At 40.4% G+C, this 21,916-nt stretch overlaps 1 protein-coding gene across 1 annotated transcript; it reads right to left on the bottom strand.

The window, feature by feature from the left end:
* Positions 1 to 1,349: 1,349 nt before the first annotated feature.
* LOC103186527 (probable ribonuclease ZC3H12C) lies at positions 1,350 to 21,485 on the bottom strand. Its single transcript, XM_042334421.1, has 7 exons — positions 21,439 to 21,485; positions 20,682 to 20,709; positions 12,822 to 13,579; positions 8,050 to 8,189; positions 6,739 to 6,973; positions 6,152 to 6,258; positions 1,350 to 2,895 (listed from the first exon to the last, which is right to left on the bottom strand). The coding sequence occupies exons 1-7, from the start codon at positions 21,483 to 21,485 to the stop codon at positions 1,523 to 1,525; spliced, it is 2,688 nt and encodes an 895-aa protein (XP_042190355.1). The 3' UTR covers positions 1,350 to 1,522.
* Between the last annotated feature and the right edge of the window lie 431 nt (positions 21,486 to 21,916).

The following is a 21,916-nucleotide window of genomic DNA, read 5'->3' as shown; positions in this document are numbered from 1 at the left end:
ACTATTTTATATACATAAGAGATAAGCCTATATTTTCAGGGTCTATCGTATACTGATTGTAAAAAAAAAAGTAAAACTTTGGCTATTTGTAGCTTTCAACATACAGTGTGAGATAGGCCTCATAGATTTATGCTATCCACAGGAGGTATTTTGTTCAAATTGCATGATTGCGAATTAGTGAAATGGATAATGCAAAATTTCTGTAAATTGAACTGTGTAAATGATTAATTTCAAGGATATGGTAAAATGTTGCCCAAAATGGCCCCTGGTCATAGTTACACAAGATTGTGAATTTACGGTATTATTAAATATAAATTTAAAACAGTACTGTAGATTATTTTAAAGATACAATTTGTATCAACAATGAAAGGTCATTTCTGGCCATTAAGGACTTGAAGCTGCAATGTAGTCACAGCTAAACTGAATGCATATTAAAGAACTCCCTGGAGGAATGAATATGACACTGCAGCTGGCAAATCTCACTAAAAAAACACCAGAAACAACCCTTACTGAAACAAAACAGGCATTTTGTCTGTTTTCAACTTTTAAAAAATGTGGCAAGATAAATCAGGCCTGTCATAATATGCATTAATGCTTGAATTTGCATTAATAGCATCAATACAGGTGTAAAATATATTCAAAATGTTTAAACAGTGGTTTAATTAAAAGGATGCTTTTTAGTGCAGCCTCAACATGTAATGGAACACTTTTCACATCTTCATACAAAAAAAATCAACTGATCTCCAGTTAAACTTAGCTATGAATTGCTGTCAGCTGAAGGTCAGGTGATATCATGACTACACTATCCAATCAGTGGTGATGTGCACGGAGACAACCAGAAAGTTGCAATTGTACCTCCTTTTACCACCAATTTTGTTCCAAAACACTGAAAAGTGCCAAAAGCCACTCAATATTGTTTTCAGAGCAGGTTATCAGACTTTCAACTAGTAGATTTTACTATAAAGCTGCAATATATTACGGAAATCGGAAATTAAGATTTAAAATATTAAAATAATTTCAGACAATTTTTAAGCCAAATATAAAAGTTAAAACAATACTACAGATCCCCCTTCTCTGGAAAAACCTACCTGCTCTACCTAATGTGCATAATTCTCCTCAGTCTCAACTGGTGAACCTTTGTACGTAAAAAACACAGTACTACTAACAGCACTAGTGGCAACTCTACACACGTTCTTGTGGGATCTATTAACAAAGGACATCATTAAGAACTGAATTTTTAAAAAAGGTGCTTCAACATATAAATTCTCAGAACTCTAAAATCATAATTTAAAAAAAATGCTTCCTATAGTACACTGCAGCTGTTTTTTAAAAAAATTCAACACTGATAACACTTTCAAGTTAAAAACACAAAATAAATTCCCCTTTGCTACAGAGCATTTCATTACACGTTACTCTTCTAGATGATCTTCTTGCTGTGAAGGATCTCAGAAATGCTATTGTAGCAAACGATACCAGCGATCAGCTGAGAAATAAGAATGACACCAGGCTGACGCATTTCATGTCAATAACCCAATTTTGACTTTTCTACTAAAATAGCCGCGGCAAGTTGCTGGGCATCGATGGTGTGGGGATTCCTTTTCATTACCATCCGTACAAGATCAGCGGGAAATATGTTGCACAAATTTATGAAAACCTGGTCGCGGGCTTCTTGGAACCTTTGCTGATTTGATGGTTCAGGAGGGAGACCGCTCCATGGCATCCTCCAGGTCTGCTCCCTTTTTTCAGGTAGGCTTTGGAATGTAAATTGATCATAACATGGCTGAGTGGGGTTGTTAGGTAATGAATATCCTGGTGGATAACCGTAAGCATCCATCCCATAACCATGCCAGTCCCAGTTAAATCTTTCTTGACTTACATAAGGTTTCCTCGGTCTCATTGGCATATTTTCATACAACCGAGAGTCTGAGAAGCTTTCTATCCTCGTTGTTCCCAGTGCCCTTGCCATGTGCATATTCTGTGGATGTTGGGTGTTCTGTGGTGCAGGATATTCACCAGGACAGCTGGAGCGAGCTCCAACTACTGGATGCTGCAAATGTGAAGCTATGTACGAGACTGGGGTTTTGTGTTGTGGTTTTTGTTCTTCATGACTATAACTCTGCACTCTTGTTAGACTATCATGATAACCCTGGATAAAAGGCTGATGTCGGGTGTGAAACTGGTGAGACTTGAGGTTTTCCTCGAGCATTGTATCTGGAGAACTTGGGTAAGCTCGTTCATTGTACCCAACATAGGAATCACTGCTACCACAACTTATACTCCCTTCACTGCTACAATCAGAACCCATATGGTTCATTCTGTATTCCTTATCTATAGCGAACCGGTCAGGACTTTGTGTACTAGAAAAACTAAGATTAGAGTACGCATTGACCATGGAGTAATAGTCTACATCAACTGGAGATTCACATTTTGGGTGCTGGCTGCTGTAGGACATATGTGCTCCATGGTTGTTGGTTGACATAACAGGTGCATATGGTGTTGGAATCCCCTGTTCTTGTGGAAGAAAGTGCATTCCAGAACTAGATGCCCCACCACCATACTTTGCAGCTGAGGGATTTGATGCACCAACGAGGGAAGGCACAGACCTAGTTTCCAATCTGGTTTTATTGGAAAGTTTCTCTTCGACCTCATTATAAAGAGGAGTTCGTATACTTGGGTCCGACTGTCTTTTAGGAGCTGTACGTTTGACGTCAGACATGCCCTCAGTCTTCGTATTAGTTGGAACACTGTTGCTCTTCACTAAGCCGCCTTCATTAGTGGTTTTAGTTGTCGAGTTCTTTGCGATGGCACGCAGCTCATCAGCCACAGAACGCTGTGGCTGTGTACCCCGTTCTGGATGGTAATATTTACATTTATGGCCATACGTGCACTTCTTTCCTGTCAAAACACAAGGTTTAAGGTTATTTCAGAAGCATATGAAGAAAAATAATTAAAACATTCAATAGAAAAGAAATAGCAATACTTTAGTGTGAAACGAATTGCAACAATGAAGCTTGAGGAGTTCATTTCAGTAAGTAACTCCCGAGTAATCACTCATGGGAACAGCTTAACTTTTTGTCTGGCAGAGGGAGGGCATGCATATTCTACTTAAGTTAAAGCAAACACTACACATTTGGATGGAAATCACCAATGTTCCAGTACAGATTGGGGAAGCTATTCTTGCTAAAGAGATAGATGGCACATGTCCTTGTTGAAGGCTTATTTTTATAATAAATATACATTCAATCATTACTGAAAACCTCCAGATTGAGTAAATAGTTAGCCATTTCACCACAACAATAAAACTCTTTACCTCAGGATATTTTTGCTGAAAGCTATTACTGATGGTATCTCTCTCTCTCTTCCCCCCCTCCCCCACCTTCCCATCTCTGGTGCTCTTTAGTCAACATATTTAACTTCACATTTTTGAAAAATATATTCTGATTTACTGAGTGTGGCTTAATACACTACATTTAAAACAACAACAAATTACATTTGTAAAACGCTTTTCACATTGTGAGGACGTCACAAGGTGCTATATTCAAAACTAGTTGCAATGCATTCATTGCAACTTCTAGTGTGGATTTCACAATTTTGAGAACAGCAAAAGATTTTGAAACCCTTCTAAAAATCTACAACATTGATCATACATCTACTGCACCTCACCCACCCCATCTCCTACTCTGCTCAGGCTCCCAATTTGACCTTTGTGAAATACTTGGAGGCATTTAATTTGTGAAAGATATTAAGATAGCCCACTGACTTTCCAAAGCCGAAAGTTGGCAAAGCCCAAAAACGGCCTGTGCTTCACTTTCTGCCTCCTTCATTGGATCTTTCATTTCCTTTTCTTTGCCAAAAAAACAGGCAAACCAATCTGTGATTGCAAATCATAGCCCATAATCACAAGCAGCATTTGATTTGGGTGACTGAAAAGTCCAACAAAAGGTCAGAATACTGATGACTTTCAGTATTCAAAAGTTGGCACTGTTTTAAATCTCCGAATCATGAATTGGAACCCTGAATTTGTAATTAATGCAATGCATTTTACTTGCAAATATTTCATCTTATGCCCAATGGCAAAGATATCCATCTTATTATAAATCATGTTCTGGTAGTATATGCATTGACTTAGAACCCGTTATGTTATCTAAAGTATCACTGCAGTTGAATCACTGATGTAGTATAAATTGTAGTTGTGTAAAAATAAAACAGGGTTTTCATTGTATTTCTGACACTTCCCTGTCTAACTCCTCTGGACCCCTTCCCTCTGGCTTCTAAATGTTTCTGACTGAAAACAGCTATCACAAATTCGGTTTATCCTAAGGCCCCATTCTCTCATTCCAATGCTAATAATGTGATCCAACCTCCCAATAAGAGTGGTGCTAACATTATAACGTGCATGGACCCACAACTGGCAGAGGTCAAACAACTATCTGAATCGTTCCATTTCCAGCAATCTTCCAGAAAACATTCCATCCCTCTCAGTTCTGCCAACTCTGTCTTATCTCGTTTGATGATTCTATTCTGTGTACTATAGCTTCTGAAATTAGCTTCTTTCTTCCTTCGCTAAGTGTTTTCCTCAACTGTGTGGCATCCATTAAGAAACTTCTCTGCCTCCACTCTCACTCCTCCTCTTACAATGACAGAATCTCTCTTGCTCTAACTTTCCATCCTGTAGCCACAACATTGGTTTGATCAGCTTCTGCTATTCTGAAATACAATGCTAGAATCAGTTGAATCTTTCCTTTTTCTGATCCTTCTTGAACACCTCCACCACCTCAGGAACTACAGCACAGCAGAGGAGAAAACCTTTATTTCTTGTCTCACTATTGTCAACGTTCCCAAATACTCTTTCTGTAAAACCATGTATTACTCCTCCAATCTGGTATACTTTATTTCTTGCTCATTATACAATTTCCTCCATATTAATGAGGCACATCCACTGCTTTTCAAACTTTTCAGGACTATAAGCAAGCATATTCCTCAGCTCCATGAACCACTTGAATTCCAATCTTCTATCCTCATTCTTACATTGGCCGTCCAACCAAGCTCAATGCAAACTTCAGCAATACAATCTCATCTTCCTTTTGGGCGCTCTTCAGCCCACGATCTAATGATTCCCCAACGTCATCTTTCTGTCATCATCAATCGCCCTCATGTTGTTATTGGGGCCTTTGTCTTGCTAACGCCAAAATATTAGATTCCGGGGGCAAACTAGCTGCTCTGTTTGCCTACATAATATTCACTTCATGTCTAATTGAATGTCATCCTGTAAAGGGCTTCAAGAGATTTATTTTACATAACAGTGTTATATAAATATTTTGTTGAAATTACCTTTCTAGTATATACACGATTTGACTGCCTTTCAATTAGTCAGTGACCCCTTAGTTACTGTTTTATAAGTAAAATTTGCAGAGTCCCTTCATTGTATAAAGAAGCTTTTCTCTCTCTCTCTCTCTCTATCCATCTTTCATTCTCTCTTTCGTCATTTAACCCCCTTCAGTCCTGTACCTAAGAAGGAACCCAGTTTAGTCAATTGGCAGATCACTTTCCGGGGATAATAATCCCTCCAAAAAAATAATAATTTGGTCACTCAATCCATAACTCTTTGTGGGACACTGATATGTGCAATTGGCTCCCATGTTTCACCCACAAAATACATAGCCCCTATACTTTACAGTATATTTGTGGAGTCCTGTACCTCAGTGGTTAGAGCACTCGCCTCGCAAGCGAGAGGACCCGAGTTTAATTCCCGGGCAGGGCAAAACATTGTGCAAGTTTCCTTAGTCCACACTCCTCTGTTCACCTAGCAATAAGTGGGAACCCGGTTGGTAGTCAACTGGTTGATTGCTTTTCCGGGGTAATAATCCCTTCAAAATTAAATAAAAAATAATATGGCCACTCAATTCGTGCTGTTTGTGGGACACTGCTGTGCACAATTTGCTGCCATGTTTCACCCACAAAATATACAGTCAATTCACTTTACACGATATTCTGTGAAGTGCTTTGAGACGTCTCGAAGACATGATAAGGCGCAAATGCAAGGATTATTGTTATCATATTCTGATCATAAGACCTCACCCAAAACATCTTTCTCTTCCAGATTTGATCAATTTACTGTGCACTTAAACATTTTATAATTTGAGCAATTTACCATATGGACACGGCTGTTTCTTGTGTTCTGGTAAAACAGGTCGCTTCCGCAGAAAGTTATCTAAGCTAGGCCCATGGCGGCCCAAAGGGTCATCGGGTGGCATAAACCTAAAATTTTAAATATTAAACATCAAGTAAAATATATACATACAATAAACATCATGAGAAAACAATATCCATATTACTTCATAAAGTTATTAGCCCTATACCCAATGCATGACCAAGAATGCTTTTATTCACCTATAAAATAGCAAGTCTCTGTCCCTACCTCATCTCCAGACTTGATTTCTCTAACGATCTTCTGCTTGACCCTCCTAATCGGGCCCTCATAAACTGAAGTTTATTTAGAACTCTGAGCCCATTATCCTCATCTATTTCCTTGCAGATTGATTTCAGGTCATTTCTGACATCAGAACAACTGCCCATCCTACCTGAGAACTCCCCCATTTCACTTCTTTGCTCACTCTCTGCTTCAAACATTCTGGCCTGCTGAATGTCCCACTCCCCCTCATCATATGTGTCAACTATCAACAATTAACATTCAGGTTACATTTAACTCCAAAACCCAAGAAAAATCAGATTACTCACTTGTCATTTACAAATGAATACATAAGTAAACGCTCATCTATAAATTTTTTCCATTCTGGCTTCTCATTCTGCAAGTCCCTGTAGTTATCATTTGATACAATTATACCATCCGATTCATAAGCCAATTTCACTATGAAGCGATCATCATAACAAACTACTCTTCGTCCTTGAACTCGACGGGATGGTGTGAAGACAAGAATCTTCTCCTTTTCCAACTTGCGCAGGATTTCTTGATCTGTGCACAAAAAAATCACTTGGTTGATTAAAACCATTGGTATAATACTTTTTTAATTTTCACAATATAATTTCCTGTTTGAGGGTACAATTTTTTATGTCTGAGAATACTGAACTTCTAAAGTTACTTCTGGTGTCCCAAGTTTACAACTAGATTGATAAGAATCATACAGCACAGAGGGAGGGCATTCGGCCCACTGTGTCTGTGTCGGCTCTTTGATGGAGCTATCCAACTAGTCCCACTCCCCTGCTTCTAACTCATAGCCCTCCAATTTTTTTCTTTTCAAGTACTTATCCAAATCCCTTCATAACTATGTTTTTTTTAAACCAAAGTTCTTTTGAATTGCCTCGTGCAGTTAAAGCCAGCATGGGCACAGGACATAGACATGGCGATAGAGGTGATTTACAAGTATGTACTCAGGCCTCATAGTAAAGAATTACATGATGGCTTACATTTCTGTTAAGGAATTAATGCAGGGAAATTACCAGCTCTTCACTTTTATATAGAAAATGTATCTAACCTCAGGAGTCTTCCTCATTCTGTGCATCAGCTGACCCTTCACATACAACAACAAAATTACATTTGTAAAGCGCCTCTCATGCAGTAAACCACAGTAGCCTTGTCATATTGTTTTTTTGGAGGGGAGGAGGGAGGAGGTGAAGGAAATTGCTGGTTATCAGGAGGAGAAATTCCATCTGGGTCGAGATTTACTCTTAACAGAATCCATTTTGTTTGATTTTCAGCAGCAGTGCACATGCCTTTGGTACTAACAACCTCCCAGGCAGCTTGCTCATGCTGAACCAGGTGGTGCACAATGTTGGTGTTCTGCTTGACGTTGACCTGAATTTCAAACCTCACACCAGATCGATCACCGAGATTGCCTTGTTCCACTTCCAGGATATAGCCGCTGGAACTCTTACCTCACCTTCAGCATTGTTGAAACCCTCATCCTTCCCTCATGCTGCATTTTTCCAATACTCTCCTCCCCAGCGCTGTTATTACTGTAGCAAACATTCTAATTAGCAACATTTACTTTCATGACCAGTCTCACCAACTGATTATTTATTGTATGATACCTGTGATGAGGGCATCTGGCCTAGACTGTTCCTTCCTCCAGGCAGGCACAAACACAGTAATATCTTTGTGGCCTCTTTCCAAAAACCAGTCCACTGCTAGTTTAATCCCTCGGCAGGAAAACACTTCCTTGTTACCATGACTGTAATAGAAATAAAATGTCACTTAAATGTCACTTAATCTTTGGAACCAGTGGAATTAGTGTGTGGATAGCTCTCCATCAAAAACTCTCCAGCAGGCAAAAGGTGAAATTAGGTAACAATCAGGAAGAGGCTTACTTAAGCAAACAAATAATAGAGTAATGCATTTAAAACATTCATAGAAAATAATTAGTAATGGTAATGGCATTCATCTTTAGATTATAAAGTGAGATTCCAAGTAATTCACTTAATTTTATTGGTGTAAAACTAAATTTTGATCTTTAAAATACTGAGAGGCAAACGTAAGGTAGGAATACATTTGACTTAGATTTATTATAGAATCAGGGCCAAGAGTACAAAAGTGAGAAATATTAATCCATCAAACAATGTTTCAGGGACAGAAGACTGCACTGTATGTTGAGACTTCGATCAAGACCCAGTTAGTGGATATCAGAACACAACCATAAAAACAAGCTTTTGAAATGTGGTTAAAAAATGATACTTTTCCTAGTAAGAACGTGATAGAATTTGTATCCTCAATTCTCCACCTTATCCTTGATTTTTCAACACACAGCATAACAAGATAGTGACTAAGCTTCTGTGGCGCAAGAGAGGGAGGTAAGTAGGGTGTTCTTAGAGCTGAATTGGCTCTAAGGTGACGGATTTTGTAATGAAATGTCAGAATTGTGTCAATTTGTGGGTGGTCTCAGTAGCTCGTTTCCTGAGCCAGGCAGGTCCACAGTAATCCAAACATGCTGTCAACAGACCAGCTGGTCTGGCCTGTTTATCTCCAAGGTACCTGGAGGCAGAGAATCTTCCCACTCACTTCCTGTTAACCTTGGAACACAAAGCTCTAATGGGTAAGGTGGTCCTCGCTGGACAAGAGCAGGACGCTTGCCAGATAGTGTTCTCAGTGGCAAGTTATACAATTTCCAGTAGTATCCCAACACACTCAAGGGGCCCCAATGTTGGCTCTAGCCGACCTGCCTCTGCTGTTAGCTAAGTATATGGTGGTAAGTAAGAGTAGGCGCTCCACTCCAGTCACAGTGACATTTCCAGGTGTAGATAAGATACATATGTGGAAATCTCAGTTGGTTTGGATACTCTTAAGTATGGTGAAGTTCCTGCTCGTGTCAGACACCCAGCTGACTGAAAAAAAACTACTACTATATTGCTTACCATATCAACCTGTCCGCTCCCTCCATTTAGCAAGCTATGGCTTGCTCCACGTTTCCCTGCCCGGCCCGACCCACCATCGTTGGTCGGGCTTTCAGCCTCTCTGCCCCCACCCTTTAGAACTCCACCCCACATTCCCTTTGCCTCGCTCCCTCCCTTTCCTCCTTGAAGGCCCGTCTCAAGACCCTCCTCTTCCCTCCGCCTTCCCTCACCCTCCTAACCCTACTCTCCCTGCCCGCCACCCCTGCAGATCCCAATCCCCTGCTTGGGTCCAAATCCCTGACTGTCAAGCATTTTTGGACGTCCTCCTGACGTGAAGGGTGCTATACAAATGTAATTTGTTGATGTTGTGGTTTTTGGCAAAGTGTACTTTCAGTATTAAATACAAAGGTATTAACTGATCAATGATTGCAACAGAGATGCCACACAAATAAGAACTGACATCTCAACAACATAGGCCTGGAATAGATTGAACATTTTAATCTTATGAGCCATTAGGTGCAGGTATGGAAGCCTGCACGTGTTTAGAGTTGTTGGGTCATACCTTGAGGGGAGGCACCGGAGTCACAGATCAACTCCATTTGTGATAGTTTTGAATGTTTCCATACTTTTACAATGTTTAAATCCTAACTATTCTTTGGGGGATAATGTTAAAAAGTTGGGCACAGTGCCTTACCCTTAGGAAAGAAACTAACTAAAGAGGCATAAGGAAGCTGTCTTATTAATACCAGCTAATCTTGCCCACACCTCATGTACATAGAGTATTTGCACACGTGTCCAACAAGGATTACAGAGAGATCAGGCGTTTTTTCCCCTCTAGTCTAAAGGGCTATTGTAGCTTTCCTACTTTAATCATCTAACTGAACATAGTTCAAGGTTGTTCCAATGAATATACATTACTGTAATTTAAAAATAATTAAAAAATAATCCTTGCATTCAGTATATAGTCTTAACAACAACAACAAAATTACATTTATAGAGCGCCTTTCACGTCGGGTGGACGCCCCAAAGCGCTGAACAGTCAGGTGTCGGGGCCCGAGCATCAAGGGGGGGTGGGGTAGGAGTGAAGGAAGACAGAGAGGTGGGAGGGCGACCAAAGGCACGGTCGAAGAGAAGGATCTTGAGACTGGCCTTGAGGATGCGAGGGAGAAAGCGAGGCAAAGGGGCCGTGGGATGGAGTTCCAGAGTGTGGGGGCAGAGAGGCTGAAAGCTTGGCCACCAATGGTAGGACGGGTTGGGCGGGAGACATGAAGCAGACCGGAACCCGCTGAACAGAGGGATCGGGCAGGTTGGTAGGGAGTCAACAGGTCAAGAGAAGCAACAGGGGGCAAGGCTATGGATGGCCTTGAAAGTGATGACAAACTCGATCCTCTGTGGGACGGGGAGCCAGTGGAGTCGGGCAAGGGTGGGAGTGATGGGGGAGTGGAGTTTGGTGCGGGTGCGAATACGGGCAGCAAAATTTTGAATAATCTGGATTTTATGGATGGTAGTGGAGGGGAGACTGGCGAGGAGGGCATTTGTATAGTCTAGCCGATAGGTGACAAAGGCATGGACCAGGGTTTCAGTGGCTTTTGGGGAGAGGTATTGGCGGAGACGGGTGATCCGTCGGAAGTGGAAGAAAGCGGTGCTGGTGAGGGACTGGATGTGGGGGAGGAAGGATAATTGGGGGTCGAACCTGACGCCTAGGTTGCGTACGGGTTCGGAGCGTTTTAGGGGGAGGTCGGGTTAGGTGGAGGAGGTGAGAGCCGTGAGATTTTAGACGTTGACAAGAGCCAAAGAGTATGGCTTCCTTTTTGTCAACATTCAGCTGAAGGAAGTTTGCGGTCATCCAGCCTCTGAGATCTGACAGGCAGGCTGACAAAACATCAGGGGACTGGGGGTCGCAAAGAGCGGTGGAAAAATAAAGTTGGGTGGACATGTGGAAATGTACCCCATGTCTGCGGATGACATCCCTAAGAGGCAGCATGTAGATCAGAAAGAGGAGGGGGCCAAGGATGGATCCTTGGGGGACCCTGCAGCTGACCGGGTGAGACCGGGAGGAGAAGCCGTTTGTGCAGATGTCCTGTGGTTTGTGAGGTAGGACTCAAACCAGGCGAGTGCAGTCCCACTGAGGTGGATGATGGAGGAAAGGCGGTGGAGGAGGATGGCGTAATCAACTGTGTCGAATGCGGCGGAGAGGTCCAGGGGGACAAAGAGTCAGAAGGAGCTCTGGTCACAGATAGAGAGGATGTCGTTTTGACTTTCACAAGCGCAATCTCGGTACTGTGGGCAGGGCAGAAACTGGACCGGAGGGGTTCGAAGAGGGAATGGGAGGAGAGGTGAGGTTGAGTGTGCAGCCATGGAGGCTGATGCTTCCAGCACCCGAGGTGCGGAGGCGCTGGCAAGAACCAATCAAGAGGGCCTCGGTCTTGCTGACATTGAGTTGGAGAAAGTTGTCCCTTGTCCAGGACTTGACGTCGGACAGGCAGTTGGTCAGGCCAGTAGTCCTGGAGTTGAGGGTGGAGGCAGAGGGATAGAGTTGGATGTCATCCGCACACATGTGGAGATTTACCCCATGCCGGCGGATGATGTCACCAAGTGGGAGCATGTCAAGGGTGAAAAGGAGGGAACCGAGGACAGAGCCCTGAGGAACACCGCACGAGACGGTGCGGGGGCTGGAGGAGAAGCTGTTTGCTGCGACAAAGTGGAGGCGGTGTGAAAGGTAGGACCTGAACCAGTCAAGGTCAGAACTTTGAAGGCTGAGGTGGGAGGAGAGGCGGTGAAGGAGGATTGAGTGGTCCACGGTGTCAAAGGCAGCGGAGGGGTCAAGGGGGACAAGGAGACAGAGGGAGCCCTGGTTGCACATGATCAGGATGTCATTTGTGACCTTGACCAGAGCAGTTCCCGTGCTGTGGGCAGCACGAAAACCCGATTGGAGGGGTTCATGGAGGGAGTGGAAGGAGAGGAAAGAGCGAAGCTGGGAGGCAACGGCTCTTTCAAGGACGTTGGATAGGAAAGAGAGTTTGAGATGGGCCGGTAGCCAGGATAACTGTGATGGGTCAAGGGAAGGTTTCTTCAAGGTGGGGGTGATAATGACTGTTTTGAGGGGGGAAGGAACAGTGCCAGATGGCAGGGAGAGGTTGATGATGTTGATGATTTTTAACACATCAGTACACTTCAAACACTTCACATTTTTATACTGTGAAATGGAGTACTTGTAGGCAAACGCAGCAAAACAGCGCACAGCAATATCCCTCTAACAGCCATGAAAAAAGTGACAATTTTATTTTGTGAATTGTTGGCCAGGACACCAAGAGAAACTCCCTTTCCTTTTCGAACAATGCCTTGGGGTCTTTAATATCCACCTGAACAGGCAGACCTCAGTTTAACGTCTCATCTGAAGGATGGAGTTGAGAGTCCAGTGTTCTTTTGCTAGGGGGAAGAACTGAAGCGAAAGAACATATAATCTGCACACTTACCTCATTGCCACGTTACTGCCATCAATGACCATAGGTTTTAAGTTATCACTATCATCCGCTAGATCTTCCACAGGAGAATCAGACCTTTGCGAATCTGTTGAGGTCATATCTCGTGGAGTTACAGTCCCAGAGTTACCAGTTCCACATGAGGCAAGATCAGAGTCAAGTTTGTTCCCCAATTTAACAAGTTCACCCAGTATGTCATTTGGTAAAGCATCTGTCCCTAATTTGTTCAGGACAAGCTGTACTTGTTCTTCTGAATATCCTAACTTCAGTGCAAACTCCATTTTAGTTTGATAATCTTTGTCTTCATCTGTGGATTTCAAATCTTCCTTTGGTTTTGTTTGAGCATCAGTTTTCATATCCTGCAGAATCGCATTGCATTTTAGTAAATTGGACTCCAAACCAGGTGACCTACAGAGCTGTCGGTGGGTTCTGTTTACTGCAGCAGTCTCTAGAATGGCAGATCCCAAATGCTCAGATTCACTGTCTGAACTTGTGCCGTCTGTGCTTTGCATTGCCCATTCCCTAACATTCTCCATACTAGAGTAGATTTTATCCAATGTGGTTGATTCCACCATTGGCCAAGGTGTAATCACACTTAGCGGTTTGTCAGTGTTCTCCACATTGAGAGGCTCTCGACCCGGAACAGTGTCGTTCTCATGCACGGAGTGATCCTTCAAGCCCATGAATTTGTTGCATATGTTGGTTTTCAATCCTGCAGCATTACTTTTTTGGACACACAGCTGGCTGTATTTCTAGAAGGGGATAAAAAGTTAGAACAGTTGTCACTAATTGTGCATTAAATTGTTAAGAGACATAAATGAGCAAATAATTCTTAAAATTAGGATACGTTTTTGAAAGAGAAGTTTTATTTTCTGATTAACCAAGCTGATTAACATGAGCTGTAATTTTAAAAGTAAACTACAAACTGCAGGAAGTTTGTTGGCAATGCTTGGAATAAAAATAATCCTTATATTTGATTTAGTGCCTTTCACGTTGGGTGAACGTCTCAAAGCGCTTCACAGGATATACTATAAAGTAACTGTGTATTTTGTATGCCAACATAGCAGCCAATTTGCACACACAATGTTTTTTAATGTCCATCTGAACAGGCAGATGGGACCTCAGTTTAATGTCTCATATCCAACAATGCAGCACAGTCCCAGCACTGTCATGGAATGTCAGCCTCGAGTCTATATAAATTTCAAGCACAAAGGAGGTAACTGACCATAGACACAGTCAAAGAGATAGGTTTTTAAATGGATTTTGAAGATAGATGGAGGGGTTGAGGGATGGAGTTGCAGGTGGCGGGGTCTTAGTGGCTGGAGGATGAAGGTGGAGGACATGCAACAGGCCTGAGTAGACCGAGTACAGGGGATGAGAAGAGTCCGAAGAAGATCACAGAGGTAAGGAAGTGTTAGAGTGTGAAGAATTTGTAGGTGAGAATGCGAATTTTGAAGTTGATCCTTAGTGAGCAAATTGGCCAGTGGAGCCTGGTAAGAACAGGGTGATAAACGTACTATGTTTTGTTGTGTGGGTAAGGGTACAGGCAGCAGAGTTTGGGATAAGATGATGCTGTCAGATGGTAGAGCTGAAAAGTTTGGCATTTAAGTTATCGAGTCTGGAGGTGAGGGTCTGTACTGTGTGTTCAGAAAAAACTTTCAAAACTAGAACTGCAATATTTGAAGCATGCTTAGGGACACAATGAACAAATATATATTGTTTTAAACAATAAGATGTTCTTGTGACTAAATACGAGATTAATAAACTAATAAAAGGGCATGCAGGTAATATAGGAAAATATTGTTATAGAGTGGTTAACAGGGTCCAATATGTCAGCGGCTGCATTATAAACAAGACCTGGAAAAATGGCCAACTTGTCAGGTCATCACTGACGTCACTTCTCAACAACAACAACAAAATTACATTTATAGAGCACCTTTCACATCGGGAGGACGTCCCAAAGTGCTGAACAGTTAGGTGTCGGGGCCCGAGCATGGGGGAGGGGTGGTGTAGGGGTGAGGGAAGGCAGAGGTGGGAGGGAGACCAAAGGCACAGTCGAAGAGAAAGAAGCGCCACTGGTGTCACTTCTCGTGCAGGAAGTGACACTAGTGGTGCTTCCTGTGCTAGAAACACATATGCACACCAAAAATGACATCAACTTTAACCTGCTGACCTGGAAGCCGTTAGCTAGTTATTGCCGGAAGCTGGATGTAATGCACTTCCAGTTAGCTCAAGCTCACAGTAAACCCACACTAAGTGAGGCAGAACTATATCAAAGGGCGCTATAATAGGGTTCCCGTATATTTATACACTATGAAGAACGCGTTTATTCTCCTTGGAATTTGTAGATCTTGAAACAATCAATACCTACTCTATACAATACCGTGACCGAATATCTGAATCCATATCCACTGCATGGATCGTATTCATTGACTACAAAACAGTGATGAACATAGGCAAAATGGGCTGAATTATCTCCTCTTTGTTAAGGTTCTATATGTATTTGGATAGGGATATGGATATTATAACAACTTACATTTATATAGCAACTTATATGAAATAGCAGCCAATCTGCATTACATGTGCTTCAATCTTCATCTTCCAATCCAAATTTTGAAAAAGTCTACAAAACCATCTTTGATTATGGTATTAAAACCAGAGCTTTAAATACTGCACATGCACAGAAATAATCTTTTTACACAAAGGTATAGTGCATTAAGAACACGGGGTCCAATAAACATCATACACATCACTCTCTGCAAGGATACTTTCTATTCAAATATAGAATTTAAAGTAGATTCAATTTCAATCTGTCTAACAAAATTAAGATGAAGACTGAATATGAAGACAAAGATGAACCATAAATGACCATAAAAAGCATTCAACAACATTTTGATAGTGAGCTATCAAACCTAAGATCTGGTGATATAATTTAGAAGTAAAATTTGTTTGCCACTATATACACACATGAAGTTTTTACTTTTATCTAAAGGGGAAATGTTGGCTTCACCGCTCTCCTGTCCATTACAGATAATGTGTTCCACGAGATCTAAAGTTATTACAAACTTGTACTTGTAGCCTAGTTCTGCAATTTTCAAAGCATGCTAATATTTAAAAACTACTCTGAAATCAAATGCATATCTTAAAATATACCTGATAACAAAAGGACATTCACTGTACATACTTTCAGGTTTGATAGTATTGTCAAAATATTAGATAATATACATTTTCACTTAAAGAAAATCGTGTATTTATTCAAGAGTTTAATCTGGTGACCCACTTAGAATGACTTCAACAATACCACAATGTGTTGCACGTCTTCCTGTTTACAGCCAAATGAACTTCATGTTCAGCATTTAACTTGTGCTAAAAGAAGCTGTTCATTTCCTTCACCAAAAAACGCTGCACTTTTTCACGGAAATTCAATTCACCAAAATATTTTAGCTAAATGTTATCAAAAGCAGTACTATAAGTAATACAGAAAAGTTTGCGATGCTTTCCATTGCATCTGCAATGCACATCTGAAGCACACATCAGTTTGTCTGACTCGATAATCTATGATGTGATTGTGATGAATCAGAGAACAACCACATGGCTACTTAGCTGCTTTAATATTTTAAGGCAGATTTTTTGTAGATTTTTTAACTTGATTCAAACTTAAGCAAACTCCTCACTGGCGCATACAAACTTTGTTAGAAACTCAAGTACTGTATGCTATAGAACTATTTTCTCACATTATACACAGAATTATAACTTGTTCTGTTTAAAGATGCAGCACTAAGCAGCTCAATAATACAGTAGGTTGGTACATCAATCTACTGCTCCAGAAGTATCAAAATTCCTAATTTCTAAGTGTCATGGGGAATATTTATATCTACAGGATGCCCTAAGTGAAAACAACAACTTGCCCTTCACAAGCGCTCCCCTCAAGTTCATAGTCCAGACTAGGTTAAAACTGAGGTGAGGAAGCATTCCCTCACATAGAGGGTTATAAAGCTGTGGGATAGTCTGCCCCAGAAAACTATCGAAAGGATTGGGATTGAGAGATCTGCTAAAATCTATAAAACTGGTGGAACAGGCTTGATGGATTGAATGACCTCCTGCTTTCCTAACACTTTGAATGCAGTACTAGGGGAGGGGAGTGCTACATTGTGCCATCCTATAATGTCATCAAATTTCTGGTGGTCATGGGGGGAGGGGGGGAGAAAAGAGAAAGAGGTTCCTCTTAGCAATGATCAGAAGAGAGGCATGGTAGTCAACAGCTAAATAAAATTAGCAAATTAGCAGGAGGAATCATGGATAGGACACGAGTACCCATTTAACAAACCAGTTATACTCTAATAACAAGATAGAGTTGGTATTCTGGAAGGACAAGGTCAAATAAACCAAAAAAAGGTTTATTCTTCAAAACCGCTCCAACTTGCTCTTCACAACTCTGAAGGTTGTCCTGCTACCTTGGCTTATCTCAAAATATTGTTTACTTTCTCCATCCTGTCAAGCTTTTCATAGTTTATCGGGTGTTACCTACTGGAACTTAGATGGTAAGGCACACTTCTGTGCAGAACCTAGGGTCTGGGAGATCTAGGGTTTGTCTACATCTACAAAAATGCCCTGTTGACATACTTGTGAATTTTCAGTGAATATACTAGATACATTAAGACATTCTGATATGATTATAGCAGGTTCCACACTTCTATGATAGAAAACTAAGACAACATAGATCCCTAGGAAATATCCATGACCGTTAATGCAGGTTTTAAAACTGGACGGAAGCAATGAATTAAATAAATACCAACATAAACGTTTAGCAAAACCACCCAAAAGATACAATCAAAGCTTCATAAACAACAGTCGCTTGATCAAGATGGAACATTGCTGGTTCTAAAGTTAAACACTGCCATTAACCCATAAGTAATCCTGAACATGCTACACTCCAGTTCCTATAGTTAATCTCATGAACTGAAGTGTCATCAGACATCATCTACAGTGTCCAAAGCAGGCACAAGGTGTATATGTAGGTGAGTGGTATGTTTGTGATTGTGTGTGTATGTCTGTGTATGAATGTGTGCCTTCTAATTAGATATTGACCACCTGACCCATTTAGTTGATCTCAGGTAGGAGGCAGTAATGTGGTACAATTTTCCTCATCGCCCCATGTAGTGGAGGAAAACGAGTTTCAATCCTAATTGCTCGCCAGTGACCTCTGTGAGTAGTTTTTATGTGAGAACGTGGGGTAAGGGGAGAACTGAGCTTGGCTGTGATGCTCTAAGATTGAAACGCCTTCTGACAGACTCATATATGAAGACTAACCACTTGTGTAAGGAACCATTGGTGGGCAGTTTTCATAGGAACTTCGATTATCTACCAATTTCAAATTATCAACTAGGCAGATCCCCAATAATATTGGGATTAGAGTTTTATTGTACCATAAACAAGCATCAAAAAGTGGATGCATTCTCTCATTTACAGTTACTCTAGATTTGAGTACAGTATATTTTAATAAATAGAGATCATCTAACTGGAAGAAAGCCATCACCCACTCTGTGCACCCAGTACAAAACTGTAGAAGAACGATTAACCTATTGGGAAATGTGCTGCTAAGCAACAGCACTCAGTTGCTAGGATGCAATGCTTCCACATACTATCGTGAATGCAGTTATACTGAATGAAAAATTTTGTACGAACAAAGGCCAAAAAGTGGCAGAAGCTCGAGTGTGTCTAGTTTGCCCTTATAGAACAATGCAACTGCCAAACAAATCATGGATCACCGACATCATTGGCTTATAAATTGCAGTCTGCCACAAATGGTGAAGTTATTTAATAGGTAGTATTTATCTCTTTAATGATGTTGCATACAGTACACCAAATCCTTAGAAAATAATTTAAGAAATTTATTTTAGTCAAGCACATGTACTGTTGACCTAGTATTATTCATCTGAGCTCATTGTGACTTAGACTACTATATAGCAAGGAGTAAATGACAGGAGTAACGACTGCAAAAAGCCATTTGAAGTAGAAATACCTAAAGGTTTTCATCCAATCCCTCTGCTACCAAGGAATAAAGATCAATGTAAACATCTCAATCTGAGCACACATTTATGAATACAATTTTAGAATTAAGCTACCTGTATGAGTCATGGAAAACATCTTCACCACACTACCTTTCTGCATTTGGTTGCATTCCCCCCTCCACACACACACACACACTCCTCTCTCCAAACACCTTCCACTTAAGTTTATTATAGCGCTCTATTTTATTGTAAATAAAGTTGGGTCACTACAATATACTGTACTAAAGTCATACATTCGTCAAACCTCATTAGGAATCAACTGAAGGTACATGAATGTCAATTGTTCAACTGCTCCAGAAAGAAAAGATAACAAAGAGCTTTAAAGCAATCACTGGTACACATACCATCGGTAGTGTACACTACAGTATTCATTAAATGGTACTGAAAACAAATCCCAATACTGTACCCTTTAGTGGTGAAGGAACAACCATAATTACTCTTTTATCTGCTTCCTTTGTGATGATGTTGCAAGTTAAACATGAGGAAACGCAGATGCAGTCACAAATATGATTGAATAGTTGGTTACCTTTTACCTATCACGTACCGCAGTTTGGATAATCAGGAATATCATGAAAATGCATCCCATTAGCAAAGAACAAAGCCACAAAAACTGTAGCTATTGCTTCCTTTATAACACAGGTCTGTAGCCTAAGATCAATTTCAATGGAAAACAAATTGGCAAATATACATGCAAGCAAAGGGTTTAAATTACCATTAAATTGAACAATACTGTGTTATTCCTTTTGGCTAAAAAGTATTCCTCCTTGTGTTAGAGATACTTCAGAAATAGTTTGGAGACACGTTACCCATCTCCAAGCATCATAAAGTAATTGAATTATATATTCCCTATATGTAACTAAAATTTAGACTAACAATGTTGCTTTTCACATATATATGCTTCCATAATCTCTGTGATCCAGTTTAAAGATATATGTGATCTCAGGAACAAAATACTCAAAGATCACCAAAGCTCTTTTTGCCTAGATAAATAGACCATTAACCTAAATACATGGATTAAAATAAACAAACCACTATATGAATCATTAACATAGGAATCAATGTGGATGTTAGTAGTATTTGACTAATGCTCTTATATATAAAAGTTAGCCTAGTTGCCAATATCTGTTAATGCCTGGTTCAAAGTCCTCTGGTACATTTCTTTGTCTACTGAAGCAGAATGCTTTTGTAAAACAGCATTGCACATTTCTACTAAGACATACCTCATGCTGTGCCATTGCTACCATCAAATTATTATTATTTCAAGTCTAGAAAAACTCTAGAAATACTGTACCTACAATTTTTGATACTGAAAAATGCTTTTGCCCAACGAAATGTACCATAAAAGAATTATAGAGTACACAACAGACTAGTTAATGTACAAGGATCACCAGATGTCCACGGGAACAGCAGAAGACAAGCAACTGGTGGTCTGCTCATCTACTGAAAAGTTTGCATTAATTGCTGTATGTGTTGACACAATAGAAATGCATTTAACCCCTTCCTGAATAAAACCACACTCTATTAAGATTTGAACAGATCTTTCCACCACCACCACCAATTTACATACAAATTTATATCAAGGCAACCAAATTTTCAACCAGAGATCAATAAAAATAAGCAACAACCAAATGCAAAGTAACGACCCAAAGATTTTTTGTCTTACAACAAACTGCATTCTTATAAGTACTACACAAAAACTAATGTACTACATTTAAAACATACAACTCGTAGAATAAACAATTTTTTGCAGTAGAAATTGTTGGTCAACAATGGAAATACTTACATTTTTCTTCCCTCGTTTATTTGCTGTACTTTTTTATTTTTTTTACAAATGCTAATCATATTGCAACTATAAAATTGTGCACTATACCAGCTTTTTTTTCCAAATACACCATCACCTTGTACTGTAGGCTGCAGTTCAATACCAACTGCAACTTCGAGAAGTTGTCTACATTTGTCAGCACAAATTCTTGACCACACAAGTCCTCAGACCTCAGGTTACTTACTACCTGAACTTGAGAACAGTCCTATCACAACAAAATGCTTTTTAAAATAACGAATTACAATCCTGATTTTAGTTATTTCCAGCACTTACATTAGCTGAAAGGCAGACAGACATTGGATTCTACGTTGCAGTTAACCAAAATCTCCTAATACAGTTTGAGCTGCAGACGTCCAGGCCGGCGGGAGAACAATGAATCACTGAACAGATGGGCCAACAATGTCTATGCTTTCCCCATTACCAAAGCACATTCCTAACCAATGAGAGCTCACCCAGTTCACAATTAGTTTCTGAGGCAGATGCAAACCAACTTCCATCTCACGTCAGGTCTCTGGGCCTCTTAAGACAAGCATGCTGATGTCACCCAAGGTCTGCCTTGGGCATCATGTGTATTAACAAGGGGTGTGCAGCAACAATACCCGCAACAAAGAAGACTAGCAGGCAGCTGCTGAATGAGGGCATGAGTCATTAAGCAGCAGGCTGTCAGGAAAAACACCTGGCTAGCCTTAGACTTCACCAAAACCCCGTTGTTACTTACTATTCAATGAAAATACTAGCGTACTCCAACATAAGAAACACTTGCATGGCTAGATCTCGTTCTTATTTAAACATTAAATCTTTTATTTATTGCTGTGGTTACATAAATGCTACAAAAAGAATCAGTGGTACACAAACAACAAAATTCTTGTGTGATCTCCATTTACAACGTCTTGGCCGGCTTACAAGATAAGAACTTTTTTTTCTTTTAAAGAAATGATATCAAACAGGCAAAATGCATAATGTTCTCAGGCAACATAGATAAAGTAATAAAATCACCCTACAAATCCTTCAAATCTTACTTAACAGATAGACATAATAAGCAAACTATAATCTTCATTTTGAAGAGCCACTGGTGTTTCAAACAAACTCCATGATTTAATCAAGAAAGGTTAATATCTGGAAACATTTTTCCAGCATGAAACTGAAATGGTAATTATTATTTTAGAAACTTGTCGGAATTGTTCTGCACACTATTA

Source organism: Callorhinchus milii, unplaced genomic scaffold, assembly GCF_018977255.1.
Source record: "Callorhinchus milii isolate IMCB2004 unplaced genomic scaffold, IMCB_Cmil_1.0 Scaffold4, whole genome shotgun sequence".
NCBI lineage: Eukaryota > Metazoa > Chordata > Chondrichthyes > Chimaeriformes > Callorhinchidae > Callorhinchus > Callorhinchus milii.
This window is presented reverse-complemented; position numbering and strand designations above follow the sequence as displayed.

Excerpts from the sequence above, each read along its gene's own strand:
- LOC103186527 (XM_042334421.1), bottom strand. The coding sequence starts at position 21,485 with ATGCAAGTGTTTCTTATGTTGGAGTACGCTAGTATTTTCATTGAATA. Across the intron at positions 20,710-21,438 it reads GCTAGTATTTTCATTGAATA|TACAGCAAATAAACGAGGGA; the intron begins GTAAGTAACAAC and ends AAAATAAAAAAG. Across the intron at positions 2,896-6,151 it reads GAAACAGCCGTGTCCATATG|GAAAGAAGTGCACGTATGGC; the intron begins GTAAATTGCTCA and ends GTGTTTTGACAG.